The sequence below is a fragment of the Mya arenaria genome, chromosome 12 (assembly GCF_026914265.1).
Source record: "Mya arenaria isolate MELC-2E11 chromosome 12, ASM2691426v1".
Classification (NCBI taxonomy): domain Eukaryota; kingdom Metazoa; phylum Mollusca; class Bivalvia; order Myida; family Myidae; genus Mya; species Mya arenaria.
The window spans coordinates 53,860,316-53,877,251 of NC_069133.1; the positions used below are offsets into that span (position 1 = coordinate 53,860,316).

Genomic DNA, 16,936 nt, shown 5'->3' on the forward strand with positions numbered 1-16,936 from the left:
TACTTTTTTAACTTAACATTTAGAACATGTTACGGGAATGTGTCAGACGGATGGCATACGTTAAATAGCTTTGATATATAGGTCACGAAGTATGGTTACATGTATGGACATCTGTAGATCCATACTGCACTGTATTTAAACCTTTAAACCATCATAACATGTGACCTTGACCTTTGCTTGCAGAAAGATGAATCCATTTATAGCAACAGCGTTATGGGCTTGACATACAATATTGCTATGATTATCATTGGGCGATGCATTGCCCACCAACACAACCAAATATGACCTTGACCTTTGCATTGAGATCCACAATTGTTCTCCCTGTACAATTCAGTCGCATTTGACTGAATGCCCATGTTAAGTATACACAAAGTAATGCTATGCTGCATTTTTTATCCAACAAGTAAAGTTTGATTGTAATAGCAGTATTATACCCAGGAGCAAAGTTATGGCTTAGTCACCAAAATTGTGATCGACTCTCCGTAACAACCAATACCACCAAGAATGACATAGAATATTGAGTGGAGAGCACAAGGATTATGCTTCTAAATAATAATGCTCCGAGTCAAACAATTATCTGAGAATAAAAAATAAATAAAAGCAACTGATTTTGTACATGGCAACATAGGTGTTTTCCAATCTTAATTGAGCCTGAACTGAAGTTTAATAGAACAAAACAATGTATGTTAGTCCAGATTTATTTGTTCAAGTAACAACAACATATTCATGATCGTGGTGCTGCTTATTATGCTGTGTATATTATTAACACAGACATCTTGACTCATTGTCAAAATGTGATAGAATATTATTGTGGGGACATGTAAGATAAACACCACAAATGATGCCATAGAATGCATATAATATATAACATAATTTATATAATATAGGCTTTATGTTATATAAAATTATGCAACTTTACATTTTAGACAGACACGTAAAATGAATCAAATGTCTGTGATTATTAACAGAAAAATTACGCTGTGTAGCTTTCATTGTTTTACTATGTTGACAACCATTTAAAAAGCTGAATTTCTGTTATAATGCACAATCATTAGAATTTCACTGTACCCAATGAATCAGATCACAAAAATTATGCTATTCAAAATAATATCAAACAACTTTTAATAATAAAGTCATAAACAACTTCTATTTGGTCACATCACACTTGTATACATAGTCACCAACAATGCACATTATATGATCTGTGATAAGTAAAAATAGGTCTTATAGTTAATCTTTGAAATAGTCCATGCATGTTTTACATAAAAATAAGCATAAATAACCTTGATCATATATTCTTCCCATTTAACTCCATAAATAACCTTGATAGTTGACCTTTAACCCATTTCACCCCATAAATATCCTTGATTGTATAGTTGACCTTTAACCCATTTCACTCCATAAATGACCTTGATTGTATAGTTGGCCTTTAACCCAGTTCACTCCATAAATGACCTTGATCATACACTTGACCTGCAACCTATTTCACCCCATAAATAACCTTAATCAGATATATTTGACCTTCAACCCATTTCACTCCATACATAACCTTGATCATATACTTGACCTTCATCCTCTTCACCCCATTGGCAAAGATTTTCATTCTTTTTGTTGTCACAAGCTGTCATACATTTGGTTATATGTAACCTTGGTATCTTGCTTTCCATTTTGAATCATTGGGTTCAATATAATAATATAACAGCCTCTTAGTGTGTTCTAAATATGTTACACTAACTACATAGCATCATATTTTTTGGCTTACGTCATTTATTTTATAAGACCAATATCTACTTGTCACAGTTTTTATATATAATATAAAATGCCATCACAAACAATGGCCAGTACCTTGAATATGATTACATTAGTCTGATTATACCATCTTGAAGAATATAAAGTGTAGATTGTATTGAACTGTGGCATTCTTACCTTATTGGTCTAATCAAAAGACAAAAGGTAAATGAGAAACACAGAACACACCTACTGCAGCCCCACCATACATCAAACATGGTCAAATTTAAATAATTTTTGCAAATTATTTTTAAAACAAGAGAACGGAATGAAATGTGCTTACCGGTACATAAAGTATTGCTCCCAATACAATGTATACATTACTGGTATAGTATGTAAAAACCTTTCACCGTATAAATCAGAAATAAAATAAGAGCCTCTTCTAAGTTTATAATTAAATGTTTCATTACAAAATTTAATACCTCTTTAAAAGAATATTCAATTTAAAAAAAATTTATAATTGTTAGTGAAAACCTTCAAAGATAATTGATTCATAATTGGTGCACTGCCAGTGCTGCATGTCCATTCTACATTGAAGCAAAATTGCTCACAGATATTACTGGAAGAAAAAAATAAATGGAACATTATCAATTAATCTGAATTGTATGTATGAAACAAACAATTAATCTGAATTGTATGTATGAAACAAACAATTAATCTGAATTGTATGTATGAAACAAATTCATAGGCAAATTCAAAAACAATAGCACTGCAGAGCGGGGGCCAACACTTGTCTGTTTTAACAAACACAATTTAAGAATGATTAAAGCCAGAGCTGAGGGCTTTGCTTCATGGGCATATTATCTCTGGAAAAAACAACAAGCTAAAAACGTCTCATAACAAGACACAGTTCTAACTTTGATCTCTTTAAGCTTAAGGCTCCAGCCCGTTCTTTCATGACTACTACAAAATTAACTTACACATACTTAACAAGAGAAGAGTAATAGGTTTTCAACACTGAACTGTTCATCTCAGCAAAGGGGAATAACTCGACAACTTTCAAAGCAGAAATTATGGGCCTTGCTACATATAGCAGTACATGTATGTGTATTGTAAAGGCTCCCAACATGTGTATTGCCATAAGTTTCATGTGGATATCTTGAATTAATGGAATATGTTAGATTTTGCGCATCAATATCACTAAGGCTATGACAATACTTAAACATTTTTCGTAAAATCAACTACAGACAAGCTGAAAATGTATATCTGGATGGCTGAGACACAAAACAGCGGTGTACAATAAAATAGAAAAAATGTACATACACCTTTTATGACTAGCATATTTTAACATGTGTCCACTGCAAACTCAAATACTTAAAGTGACACTCTTATTCAAAATCAATACATAGATATGTATAACAAACATCAATTTTGACAGATAAGCCTTTAACTACTTACTGAATAATGCATTTAATTTTTATGGAAAAAATTAATTACTGATAACAAGATTGTAACCATGTATTTAATAGCAGAAAGTGTTAAAATGATTGGTGAATGCTAAGAGATTTACTGTGGTCTACTATAGTTTCATAGGTAGAAATACCGTGTTTTATGCTCATTTCTCTCAAATTAAAAGTGGTATCCTTTATAAGAACCATTGTTTTCAACATTTATTCATCTTTTTTTGGAATATTAAATCAATACTATTAATTGTGGTAAATCTTATTTGGGAGTAAGATTGCATCTTTAATAAAAGTTTGATCACTTTTAATATGATTTAAGGTCTGTTCAGACTCTAAAATATGACAGTTTCCTAAGCAACATAATAACATGGACGTGAACAAAATCTTTCTCAATGCATTTAGATATCTAAATAATTCTTTATTAAAAAGTGTCCATGCAGTCATCAAAGGTCCATTCTGTCAGATTGTAAGTAAGTATTATCTTGATTTATAAAGACCATAATCACAATGTCATCAAGCCAAAAACCCTGAAACAACTGGCAATGATGAAATGCAGATCAAGCTCCTAGAAAACCAAGATCATTATAAGCCTTTGTTGAAGTAAACGCGGTCCACTGAGTGAGGCAGAGTCTTGACTTTCTCCTGCAGATCATGTTCCAACTTACTGACCGACAGGGAGCTGAAACAAAATACAATGCATACATTACATGATTACGTAAATCTATTTTAATGCTTCGAAGTACACAGCTCCCTCCGGCCATATTCATAAAGCTTCTTAGTGAAAAAAACTGTTAACTTCGAGCAATTTTTAAAAAAGGATAAGTCTAATTTCATTTTTTCACCAGATTTAGTTTTTTTTAATCTTATCCTTTCTTTTATTCATATTTTTGGTTAAAACATTAAAAGTCTTCTATGAAACTTAGAAAAACAACAACGTTTCTTCACCAAGTTGAAGATTTATGAATGCAGCTGGAGTTCAATGCAGGTATTGCAATTCAATGCAGGTAGTCAGCACATCAGAGATGGAAATTGGACCAAATTTTACTATCAATTATTGATAGAAAAGCAGATCGATTTTCATGCTTGTATAAACTCTTGTTTCTTAGCAATCTATAATTACTATTGATTGACTTCTCTGTTTTGTCATATTCATTTATCTGTTAAATTTGACAATTCATTTCAGTGAGAAGTTTCTAAATTTAAAGAACAGAAATAGGACAGAAATGGTCTACAACCATGAAGACAGCAAAAACAGATATTTTTCAATGAATGATCTTTTATCAACAATTAATAGACATTGATGTTGACCTCCACGATTGATTTTTGCCGATATAATCGATCGACTGAACAACAATATAGCACATTGGCAGGTTCAACCAGCGACAACTAATCTCGGAATGATACTGTAAATGTCAGACATAATTTAAATAGGACCACATGGTATTTTTTTCCCTAAGCAAAACAATTATCAAACAAGAGAGTTATTTGCTGTTGTTTTATTATAAATTAAGAAATGAACAATACATTATGTCTTTCTATATGTATTTTCTATATGTACAATGTATACCATGCATCTGAAGTTTTGCTTTATTAAAATCAGTAGTAGATATGCTTGATCAAACATATTGAAGAAAGAAAAATACATTTTCCAATAGACGACCCCTGCATCATTTTAGCACTAAAAATCTTTACAAAAAGTGTTGCATAAAATTGGTTGTGTGTAACCTGTGAGTACCAACCAAGTACACAGGATTATACTGAAGTAATGAAGTCTTCAGTGTGCTTAAACAAAAAAGTGACAAATAGATTGCTTTACAGCTGAACACGCTCAATTCTTTTGATATTTTGATTCATGATTAACAATATGAAGGTCCAACAATCTGTACAATTTGAGGCACGGAAAAGCAATCTATGACTCTTGAAGGTCATGCACTTCTACAAAGACATATAGTGTTAAGACTTTTTGGTACAAATATTTACCTTTTCTGTGGAAATAATGCACAGCAAAGTGGTGTGGCAAATATCAGACTGAAATAAAATAACATAAGTAAAAGCGAAATTATATTAATCATCATATTGCCAAGCAACTACATACATGTCTTTCAGCTCATGGGATCGCAAGCGTAAGTATGACTTAAATTTATAAAGTTAAACCAACGAGGCTTTCTTCTTGCTAATAACAATGAGCAATTGTTGAAATGTTTGAAAAAAGTTTATATCACCTAAAAAGAAACAACCCGAAACTTCATTTGTCAAGTCTGCATGTTTTGAAAATTCAAACTTTATATTTACTCTCATATTGGGCTTCGTTTGATGAACGCATATTTTTACAATTCCAGTTTCCTATGAATGCAACATCTTTGGAAAACCTCTGATCTATATAAAATGAGGTTTGTGATTGGTCAATCGATGCCTTTATTGCAGAAAAAATGTATGTAACGTCTATGAAACAAGGGTCATTGACAATGTCGCTGTTAAAACAGATTTATACTGCATTCATTTAAGGATTGATTGCTTTTATTCTTGCATTTATGATGTATGAGCGCAGTTGCAAGCAAATTCATTTGCTCACTTGCACTACTGCGTTCATACAGCATAAATGCAAGAAAAAATGTGATCAATACTTATATTTACATTTACATAACACATTCATTGCTAATAAAAATTAGCAGTGTCTTCTGCAATTGAGTATTTGTTCTTAAAGAAGTGTCACTGACAACATACATTTGTAGAAAAGAATAGCTGATTTTTGTAACGTTGTATATCATTGGTTAAATGATATTGCGCTTATCCAATCAGAGCGCAATATTGAAGTAAACAATGACGTCATAACTCCTTGCATGTTATACAATATGAATGACAAGTTTTATCTACAAAAAGGACTAGGAAATGTAAATATTAATCTTTGAAGCATTATTTTTTAGCATTGTGATGGATTATCACATCTCTGTATGAAAACATTTGGTTAGTGCCAGAAAAGCATAAATTCCTTTAACTTCACTACCCATGCTCTCACCAAATATTTTCATACACCGATAGAACACAATTCTTAAACATTCAATCCTTCAAAATTACAGAATACATTAACCTGGAAAGGAGTTAGCAAAGCTCTTAACCTAAAGTAAGGCAGTGGGCTTAAATGTGGAAAAAAATGTCCGAGTTCTAGATAACTAAATAACAGTTACTGAAATAGTAAACATTTCCTGAAGATCCGCCCCTTTTATAATGTGGCCCTGGCATTTAACATCACAATTCAAACTTCATTGACTTTTAAGACTTCTTTAAACAATGAACAAGACACTTACACAAATCCTACAAGTGACACTTGTAGAGGGGCATTCAACCATGGTCTGGCCTGAAAATCAAAAATAAAAGAATTTGCACCAATACTTGCAGACAAAATAATGTTGATAAGTCATCAATTAAACAATACTTATAAGCAAAATTGTATAGTACTTCTATTTAAGTTTGTACTTTTAAGTTTGTTTCAGTTTGTAGGTTATGTTTTCAATTTACAAGTCGATAGAAAACCAGCTACATTCAACAAGGTGTTAATATTTAAATTATGTCATGAGGTCCTCTTTTTAGCCAATTTTGCAAGTTATAAAGTTTACGTGACTTAATTCAATCATTGGAAAGCACTGATAAATCAAATATTTCACTTGGTTTTATAGCTGTGACGTGGTGGATTTGAAAAAAACACACACAAAAAAACCGCAAATTTTAAAAAATCTACAATACCTACATAATAGACAACAGATGAATTAGTCTGGTTAATATTTTGACTGGTTATTTGTTTACCTTCATAAACTTCTTAGTTTCTAAATGCTGCATTATCACAGGAGGGATCACTGGAATAAACAACAATCATGAAATCTCAACAACAGCACTGCAAGAGGATTGGAGGTCGAAATTAGCACAAGTCTGCAAGCCCTGCATAGATAGGACTTGTTGTTTTGTTTTAAACCAAGAACTACCAGAAATCAGGCTTATTCATCTAAAAGTCCAATTTCAATGACTGGGGGATGTCATGTGTGTACTAATTTCCATGTGAAAATCTTTAATGGTTTTCAAATTATGGCCAACAATAATTATTAATCCAAAGCAACTGATCCAATACCACAACTTATTTTCAGACTACCGGTAGAAACAATTGTATGCAAAATCTTACAACAATACAGCATTATGATCCCAAAAAATAAATCGTCAAAACAAATATGGTGGATACTGCACTTATCGAAATACGCTAAATTACCGAAATACGACGATAATTACTGAATTACACAAGACAGTTACCGAAATATGCCTTATATACATTTTTTTTTATTGTTTTTACTTTAACGGCTCCGATTTTGACATTTTTCCGCAGCATCCTATCTTATATATTAAGGGTTTTTACCATTTTTTTGCCTGCGTCCTATCTATGCTAGCGTCCTATACATTGTATAATGCTATATGTGAAAACAGTTTTAACAAAATTATCTTAATACAGCAGATATGCAAGTATTACTAGTAAAGCAAACAAGAAAGTAACATGAAGGAAAGCCAATGCCTATCCTTGGTTTTTCAGTCTACAGAGAAGCATTACAAAACATTTATTGAAACCAGAGTTGTGGACCTTGCTGTTCATTTGTGTAGTGCCTCTAGCCACATTTTAACCAAGTTTCATTTCAATATTTGGAATGCTTCATGAGTCATGACCAAGGGTAAGGTTTTACAGCCACATTACCGCCAACAACTATGCCAATGCTATGACAATAACTTATTTTTATTTTTTGGTAAAAGCTTAACTACCCAAGCTAGGAATTAAATTTATATAATACATGGTTGCAGTTAACCATCCTAGGTGTCATTACCAAAGATGGAATCTTTAAATACTCTTTACATCCTTTTTTTAAAATATAAAGAAAAGGTCAACAGTTTTTGGTTGTTTTACCTTATAAAAAAATAAAGGCATTCATTTGATGTTTGAAATATGTTTGAGTTTTCAGCCAGAGGCATGCAGGGGAGAGAACTGAGAAATATTTCTCTAGCCGTATATATGAAAATTAAACAAAAGTCAAGCATTTTGAACACAAACGTTCTTCTTTTGTTTTATTTGTTAAACAAGGTTTAGGCTGTACTGTAGGTTTTGTCCCTGACAACATGTTTACTAGGTTTTATAATATTTGTAAAATCTAGAATGGCTTTTGAGTAACGACCAAGTTTAAAGTTACTCAACGACACCTATTGGCGACAACCAAGCAGACAGCAACTCCAAGGCTATCACAGCTCTACCCTCTCTTTGAATAAACAGATGAGCCTTAATAAAACTATGACTTGAATGTAGTGCATACTCACCCATGCCCGGGGTAGCCATAAGGATTCGGGAGAACATGACCTGTGCAATGGCGGACTCTGCTGCACGCTTTGAGTCACCAATTCTGTTACCATTGGCATCAAACACCGGGATTCCGTCAATCAACTCCCTGTACAGAGATCAGCAATAACTCAAGGCGATGAATCAATGGACCAGTTTAAAATTTGAAATTAAACAACCTCATCCCCTTGCTGTTAATTACCTTATTTAAGTGTTTAGTTTTTATTTTATTAGTTTATCACCTATTCACCTATAAAGTAACTTTTAAATACGACCATATAAATCAATTTGTCAATTTATTTGATTTAAAATTTGGAAATGATCACCTCACTCATTGGCCTACAAGAATTAACTCTTCTACAATTTTGAAATAGAAGATAGTAATAGTACTATACATTGTGAACAAATGCAAATAAAGTAATAAAGGATCAGATATATAAGTATTTGACGTTACAATTACCTGCTTCTCATACAAGGTATGTTGATACAGTTGGCAGCTGCCACCGCAGTGAACGGAACAAACCTTGCTACAATGGGCGGGAACCTCTGTCAAGGTCAAATAGGCAGAGTTATCATTCATGAATATCAGTTGGCCGCTGCGACCGCAGTGAATGGAACAAACCTTGCTACAATTGATGGGAACCTCTGTCAAGATAAAATAAAGTTATTATCCGATATTAAAACTGTGTGGCGAACATATAATTGTGCCACTCGATTTGTCTTGCTCTCTTTAAACTTTTAGCTGTTACCCACAATGACTTAAACTTTCTTAAAGGAGGGAGCCCACCCCACTGCATTGTCTCATGGTTAGGGTGCTTATTTGACTCTTGGATATCGAAGCTATCATAATTCATATTTTACCATTAGGCCATATTTGAGTATTTGTGAAGCGATACGTACTTTGACCAGTTTGTTGATGGTGAGAGCCGTGCCCACCGCACCTCCAGTGGCCAGCGTATAGGACAGGGCAAGCTGACTGTAGAACAACACAGATAGTCATATTAAACACTTTGTTAGTATTGAAAAAAAGCAATAATTTACAGTATTAGCCAAAGACGTGTACTATAGCAAACTTATTTTTTACTTTTTTTTTATTAAACTTGATTGTAAAGACAGCTTATGGCAGATCTGAATTACACTCAAGTAGAATATTTCTTGAAAGAAACCTGACCTAGAGGCAAAAAGAACACTCCAGTGGTATAGATTTAAACCCAAGAGGGGTGGACACCAGACCCCAATATCACAAAAATATTTAAATCAAATCTCAATCTCATCTTATTTTACCGTATATCATCAAAAGTTATTTAAAAACACATATATGTTTGAACACCTTTTAAGAGTTATTCTATTATGGAATATGTTGATAAAAACCTTTTGTTAAGATTCCTATGGACAAAATATTCTACAGCCAAAATAGTGTTGGAGTACAATCTATTATTCTTTAATAAAAAAAATCAAGTACAGTGGAAACTCACTAAACCGGACAAGGTCCGGACTGGGCAAAATTTCCGGTTTAGTGAGGATTCCGGTTTAGTGAGGATTTGATGTACGGAGTAAGTTTACTCAAAATTTAAACTGAGTGAACCTTTAAAGGGAAGTTGAAAACTGTAATTAAATTAAAACACATAATTTAACGTAATTAACACGTAATTTAATGCTTGTAAAGTATGCTTGATAGTTTAATTAACGCACTCTAATTTGATTCAATCATAGAAGTCTTTAGATAAAACAACTCTCTAAAATGATTACTTAATAACCGTTTCTAGTTCTTTATTTTCTGCAACAAACAAATTAATGGTTCAATTTATTTTTTTTCACAAGTTTGATTATCGTTTGATTATCGCGCGACAGTCAATCCACAGCGCAATCATCATTATCGATTATCGAGTTAACAAAACATCACAGGTGCAATATTTAACAACGCACCGGCTGTCAAAACAGTGATGGCCCAACAGTGACACGCGATTCGCGAATTCCTAATACACACCATCATTTTGACATGTTTGAACAAATGAACGTCCGGTTTTGTGAGGTAAAATTCAGTTGACAACTAACAAACTTTCTCGAATTTTTTTGTCCGGGGTTCCGGTTTTGTAGGGATTTTTTTACATTGAAAATAGAAGGGGAAAACCGGGACTCTGAAAAAAGTCCGGTATTCCGAGGATTCCGGTTTTGTGGAGATCCGGTTTAGTGAGTTTCCACTGTATATATTTATTTGCCATCAAATTATTTTTTCTTTGAAATATTGACTTGATTTTTGAGGCTCTGACTTACATTACTTCCAAAAAATGTCCAATCAGTCTTCAAAATAACCAGTAGTGTGGTCACTGTGGTGCTCACAGACTGCCAACTTTTGATCCAGGACTCATACTGTTTTACCGTAAGTTTGTCAATCATATACAATCTTGTTTGAAAACAGTTTTCTTTTCCTTATTCAAGTGAACAAGAGTAAACAATACCTCTGGTACTGACTTCCTTGTTGGAAATACTACATGCACTCACCGATTAAACTCTATGAAAATATTCATAAATTCATTCCAACTGGACTTTCATATATTATTTAGACCACCATTTTTTAATCAAACCACTGATATTGACATGTTAAGGTGTAGGAATGACCCCTTTATTGAGAACAATGTTTTGCAGACATGTCAGATATTTACAGGTCCCACTTTCTCGAAACTTCTTAAGTCCCTTATAACAGGATTAAGCTAAACTCTCTATATTTGTTGTTATATAATATGCGTTATATTTACTACTTTAAGAGGTTTTATAAATTGTATAAGAACATACTGTATGCTAATTAGAAGGAACCATTTTTATCTATTAAAATCCATTAGTATGTATTTTGGCTAATTGAAATAAGCCACTTAAGCCTATTAAGCTTAAGAAGTTTCAAGAAATTGGGGCCAGGTCAGCTATGATACCTGTTAGGCAGCGGGGTTTCTCCACTGCGGTTGGTGTAGTTCACAATGGCATTGAATGTCTGGTTAAACCACTGCCAGAAAACCACCTCCTTTGTAGTCCTGAACGTGGAAAGAATGAAATGGACTGCACAAATTATTTGTTACAGGTTGTCTGGATAGTGCAGTGGTTAGGGCATTCCCTTGTCACCTAGGAGACCCAGGCTTGATTCGGTTTGTGGTCACCAAGCTAGACAAGTGTGTTTCCTCCGGGTACTCTGGTTTCCCCCACAACACAAGACAACACTCTCACATAAAATTCGGCCAATGAGATTGATTAATATAATGTTGTAATAACTTGTTTCACAATCGTTGTAAAATATATATGGTTATTTAAACTAAATGTATTATTGCTAAATGCATCTGCTGGAAATAAATCCCATGACCAGTAGCTGTGCATGCAGCCTCTCAACAGTGTTGCCATATATGTATATACACAATAGCAATACAGTGTAGGTGGGGCTTTATTCTGTTACAAGAAATTGGAAATATATCATTACTTTTATTCAATGATCAACAATTTATTTTATCTAAATCAGAGCAAAATTGTTTATATGTTAGAAAAATTGTTTATATTACGTATATATGTTAGAACTGCAAGACAACTGTTAAAAAACCTAAAAATTTATCAAATGCAAATTTTCCATACAGTTTTTCATCTGCAATTTGTGCAATGTTACTAGATACTGTTGTACTAATTTCAATATTTGTACGACAAAATTACATGTGGCGATTCATTCATTTCACATCTAAAGCGTTTTTTCGCCTTTTTTTCTGAATTAGGCCAGAACCCTTAGAATTGTGAAAATAGCTACAAAATACCCAAAAATTGTCTATTTACCATAGTAATAAAAAAAAGCAAATTCCCCTTTAAATAATTTTAAGAGAATAAGACTGTTTTGGACTGTGAATTCTGACACCAACATACTGAAAAAATATACTTTAGGGATTGTGAACAGGGCCAATTTTCAAACCCATTTAAGGTGAAAAAACCCACTGCATTTGTACAGAGTAAAAATGGAACATTCTTGCATGCCTGACCTAAACAATTATTGATGCTTGTTCAACATTTAAAATTTAAAAAAAAACATCAAGTTACAAAGGAGGTGAGAGTTTGGGTATTTTTACTTATTTTTTGATAACTAGTAAATACCACAACTTACAACACAACCTTACCTAAAGAATGTGAGCATACAGCCGGTGATTGACATGTTACAAGGAACCTGTGCAGACATTCTTCCCAGTATAAACATCTTTTCCTTCGTGTCCGGGTGGAAGGCGGAGTCATACAGGTTCTTCGCTGCCCAAATTGCATCCTCTGACATGCCTTGCAATTCCTCACCAGCCCTGTGAGGAGAAATTCATATTGTGTTAAAGTGACACCATTATTCAAAATCAATACATAAACACCCACAACAAAGATCAATTTTGAGTGATAAATTTTAACTACTTACTAAATAATGCATTTATGGAAAATATCAATTACTGATAACAAGATTGTAACTGAATATTAAATAGCTAAAAACACACAAATATTAAATGATTGGTGAGTGCTAAAAGATGTACTGTGATGTGTGATCTACTATCATCTCATAAGGTAGAAATACAGTGTTTTCTGAACCTTTTTTCAAATTAAACTCAGAGAACTTCATAAGAACCATTGTTTTCAACATTTATTCATCCTTTTTGGTATATTTAAACAATTGTACTAATTTTGGAAAAGCTTATTTGGGAGTAAGAGTGCATCTTTATAGTTGTCATTAGAAGATAGTTGACACTGCACACGGTCAATCAGACAATATGTTGACCAATAATTGTCTCGTAAAGTTGAAAGACAGATTGATTCCTTTTTTATAATTCATGTACATGGAAATAATATTTATAAGTATATAGCATTGCTCTTAAATAACTTCCTGCTCCAAGTTCTTTGACAGGTTTACTAATTTCCTTCCAATAATACATGTACATACTGTCTTACAGTGACTTGAACATGCATTATACCATGAATGACATTATATACCTTTCGAGAGAAGTATGCAGACAATGCGAGTAACTCGTTCACAAGGCATTATCTTTGTATCACAATCAGGCCTTAAAAGTTCTCTATCATACTGGTAACAGAGCTCTTCTTCTACTTATGCCAATTTTAAAGAAAAGGCTTAGTGTGATAAAGATAAAGGTGACCTTGAAAAATTTGGTAATTACATGTAGCAGAAAAAATATCTTGTAGACACGGCTGTTCTTCAGCAGGTGTATGCATTTCCTACAAGTTTAAGCTGCACTCTCACAGATTGTTTTGACAACTTTTTTTAATTTATGTCTAGGAATGAGTCAATGTTTGCGTGAATGTCATAAGACCAGTGATATCTGAAGGCTTAGATTGCAGTTTTTAATATGTATGGTCTGGTGTTATATGGTTACTAACGCTTTAAGAAAATTGAAGTTTTCTGCCAATTATTTTAACAATTGAGATCTGTTCTATAGTGAGTTATCTTATATGACTGAATTAAAGGCATTTTTGCCAAAATCAGCTGATTCTGAGACAAAAAATAAAAATGTCAAGAGATCTACCATTTTGACAACTTTTTGATCTTTTGTCTTGGAATGAGCCATTTTTGCATAAATGTGTGCAAACCAGTGATATAAGACTGCTGACAAAAGATAAGATCACAATGTTTCTTATTTACATTAAAAAAAAATGTGTTAATTACGCTTTATGAAAAATGTAACTTTCGGAAGTTTTCCAAACAATTGAGGTCTGTTCTATTGTGGGTGATCTTACATGTTCTAACATACATGTACTTTGCCAACAACAACTCTACATGGGAGAAGATGACTTTTTGTCTAATAACAATAACTTTCAATAAGTGTGACCTTGACCGTAAAGGTAGGAACACAGATCTTGTATGCGACACATTGTCTTTATATGCCGAACACATGTGGCAAGATATTTTAAAATCTGTCCATACATGAGAAAGATACAGCCTGAAAAACCACCTATGCTCTATTTCATTATATGCAGAATTCAATAGTATTTAACCACTAAGAGTGACCTTGACCTTAAAGGTAGGAACAAAGGTCTTGTACGCGACACATTGTCTTTATATATATATGCCAAACACATGTGGCAAGATATTCTAAAATTTGTCTACACAAGAAAAAGTTACAGCACGGACACGAAAAATTGAGCCACACACAGGGACAGATGGACGGACAGAAGGATGGTGCGATTTTAATATGCCCACCTTTGGGGGGCATAAAAATCCATTAAACTTGAACAAACAAATAAGGAAGCTGGCACAAACTGAAAAACAAAATAATGTTGCTGTGTATTTTTCTTGTGGAAAATGTTTATTTCTCTTTACACATGCCCTTGATAATTGATATATGACAGTAAATCTTACAGTTAAATTCATTCAAATTATTCCCTGTCTTCAGGAAAGGTCCTACCTACAGACTAAAGTGTTTATCAAGTGAGTAATTCGGAGCTCTCTTTAATACTCATTTAACTCATACCAGCCAGAGTGATTGAACATGCTACTCTTACTTTGTTAAAGATAACAGGTTTCATAGCAATAGTTTAAACAGTTCTGTACGTAAGGCTATCATAACTCCGTAGTTGCATCAACAGACTATGATACCCAAGCTATGGCAAAACTCTGACTTAAAGTCTCTTCAAATAAGGTGAGCTGAAATAACCAAACCAAAATGATATTTCTGACAAAAGCCTAAGGTTCTATAATTCATTTTCAGAGACACTGTCACAGAATATAAAAATTATTCCTCCAATTATGCAAACAAAATGAACATTTACAGTATAAATATAATTAGACAGACTCACTAACCTGTATCTTTCCACAATGGATTTAGCTTCATCTAGCTGCTTACTAGTTGCAAAAATATTGAATGGATTTGTAGTGATAACGAAATGCTTGGCCCGACCACTGAAAGTACTTTGGTCATATCTTGGCTCATCAAGGTTGATTCTCGTAGATGTGTTAGTCATCTGAAAGCCTGGAAAATAGATCTATGTAAGAAATAAAAAAAACAAATACAGCCAAACTGCCATCGCTCGAGACGCCAGGGTCCGAGCTAAAACCTCGAAGGAACTGATGTTACGAATGACCCAAGTTTCAATTTCCCAGTCTATTATGAATTGCCTTTTATTGTATTTTATGTTTGAGGTCGTCAAACCAAATGTTTACAAATTTCCTTTCAACTGTCATTGAAATTCTTACAACAAATTTTAACACTTAGCAATTGCTTGTTTATTTTGGAACAGGCATTTGGGAAAAGTGTGAAATAATGACCTCGAGCGAGTCATACTGTTTTGTGCATCATTTGTGTATTTGGGACCGGCTATTGTGCTTGACTCCTCAATTTATTTAGGTTTTGATGCCGAGTTTGTATACTTTATATGGAAATAGAAGGAAAAATGTTCGGGACTAAGCTTCTACATCGAGGCACCGCCTGGTCGAACAACTGCAGTTTTACTGTATGATGCTTTAAGGGTTTTTAAATAATAGTCAACTTTCCAAACATACAAAAAATACTGGTGTTCTCATTTAAATTTTGATGATAAGTGGCCTATACTGCCCATCAGTTATAGGACCCAGATGTTTGCAGACTATATACAGCCCAGTTTAAATGTCATTGACAATATGGCCCAGTTTAGAAGACCAAAGAACATGGATTAAAAGTTATATACAGCCAGATTCACTAGACCTTACGACCAAGTCTAGATCTCAAAACCATCATAAATGAGATTGTTTGTTTAAATGAGATTGTTTGTTTTTTGTTATATAATTATTTTGATCTGGGCCATACTGTCCGCCCAATCTTGGCCATATGGTATTTAATGCCATGCTGTCTTGTTACTGTTATCTGGGCTGGTCCACAATGTTTGGCCTTGACATAATATGATTATCTGGGCCAAAACAGTGATGGGCCATATCGTTTGCTTCAGCAAGGATGCCTGTAGAACAAAAATATAAAAGTTGTAAAAATGGTACAGTACAGTATATATAGATCTATGATAGTGCAGCTTTAACTGAATGAATTAACTAAGCTGATTAGGGGGCTTATTGCGCCAGAACACAGTGACAGACAAAAAGGTGCACACTTGGCCGATCTTAACTAATTGTCCTACTAATCAAATGTTATTTTACCTTTCAATCACAGTGTTTAATTCACAAATTAGGGTTTCTTCAGACCTATACATGCAGTCCTTGACCTTTTGTTTTGGAGGTGTGTACCTCAGCCTAATTTCTGATTGGCTATAAATATTATACTTACTCAAAACTACTGAGTACGAATAATATTCTGTATGGAGTTTATTTTGTTCATCGGAACATTTAAATTTTCGAACACGTCATGCTAGCGTGAGGTCGAAAATTTACAACAGTTAAACTGCAATTAAAACA

At 33.3% G+C, this 16,936-nt stretch overlaps 1 protein-coding gene across 3 annotated transcripts; it reads right to left on the bottom strand.

Moving 5' to 3' along the window:
• Positions 1-682: 682 nt before the first annotated feature.
• Positions 683-16,773, bottom strand: LOC128211603 (sideroflexin-1-like). Of its 3 annotated transcripts, XR_008257319.1 has the most exons (12): positions 16,682-16,773; positions 15,359-15,527; positions 12,690-12,860; positions 11,478-11,576; positions 9,451-9,526; positions 9,011-9,096; positions 8,532-8,659; positions 6,993-7,042; positions 6,497-6,546; positions 5,172-5,219; positions 1,456-3,870; positions 683-1,409 (listed from the first exon to the last, which is right to left on the bottom strand). XR_008257319.1 is itself a non-coding variant. In XM_052916585.1 (11 exons), the coding sequence occupies exons 2-11, from the start codon at positions 15,517-15,519 to the stop codon at positions 3,774-3,776; spliced, it is 966 nt and encodes a 321-aa protein (XP_052772545.1). In that variant the 5' UTR covers positions 15,520-15,527; positions 16,682-16,773; the 3' UTR covers positions 683-3,773. The 3 variants fall into 3 exon arrangements, 2 of the variants coding, with proteins under 2 accessions (XP_052772545.1, XP_052772546.1); XM_052916585.1 differs by having other exon boundaries at positions 683-3,870; XM_052916586.1 differs by having other exon boundaries at positions 683-3,870; positions 15,359-15,540.
• Between the last annotated feature and the right edge of the window lie 163 nt (positions 16,774-16,936).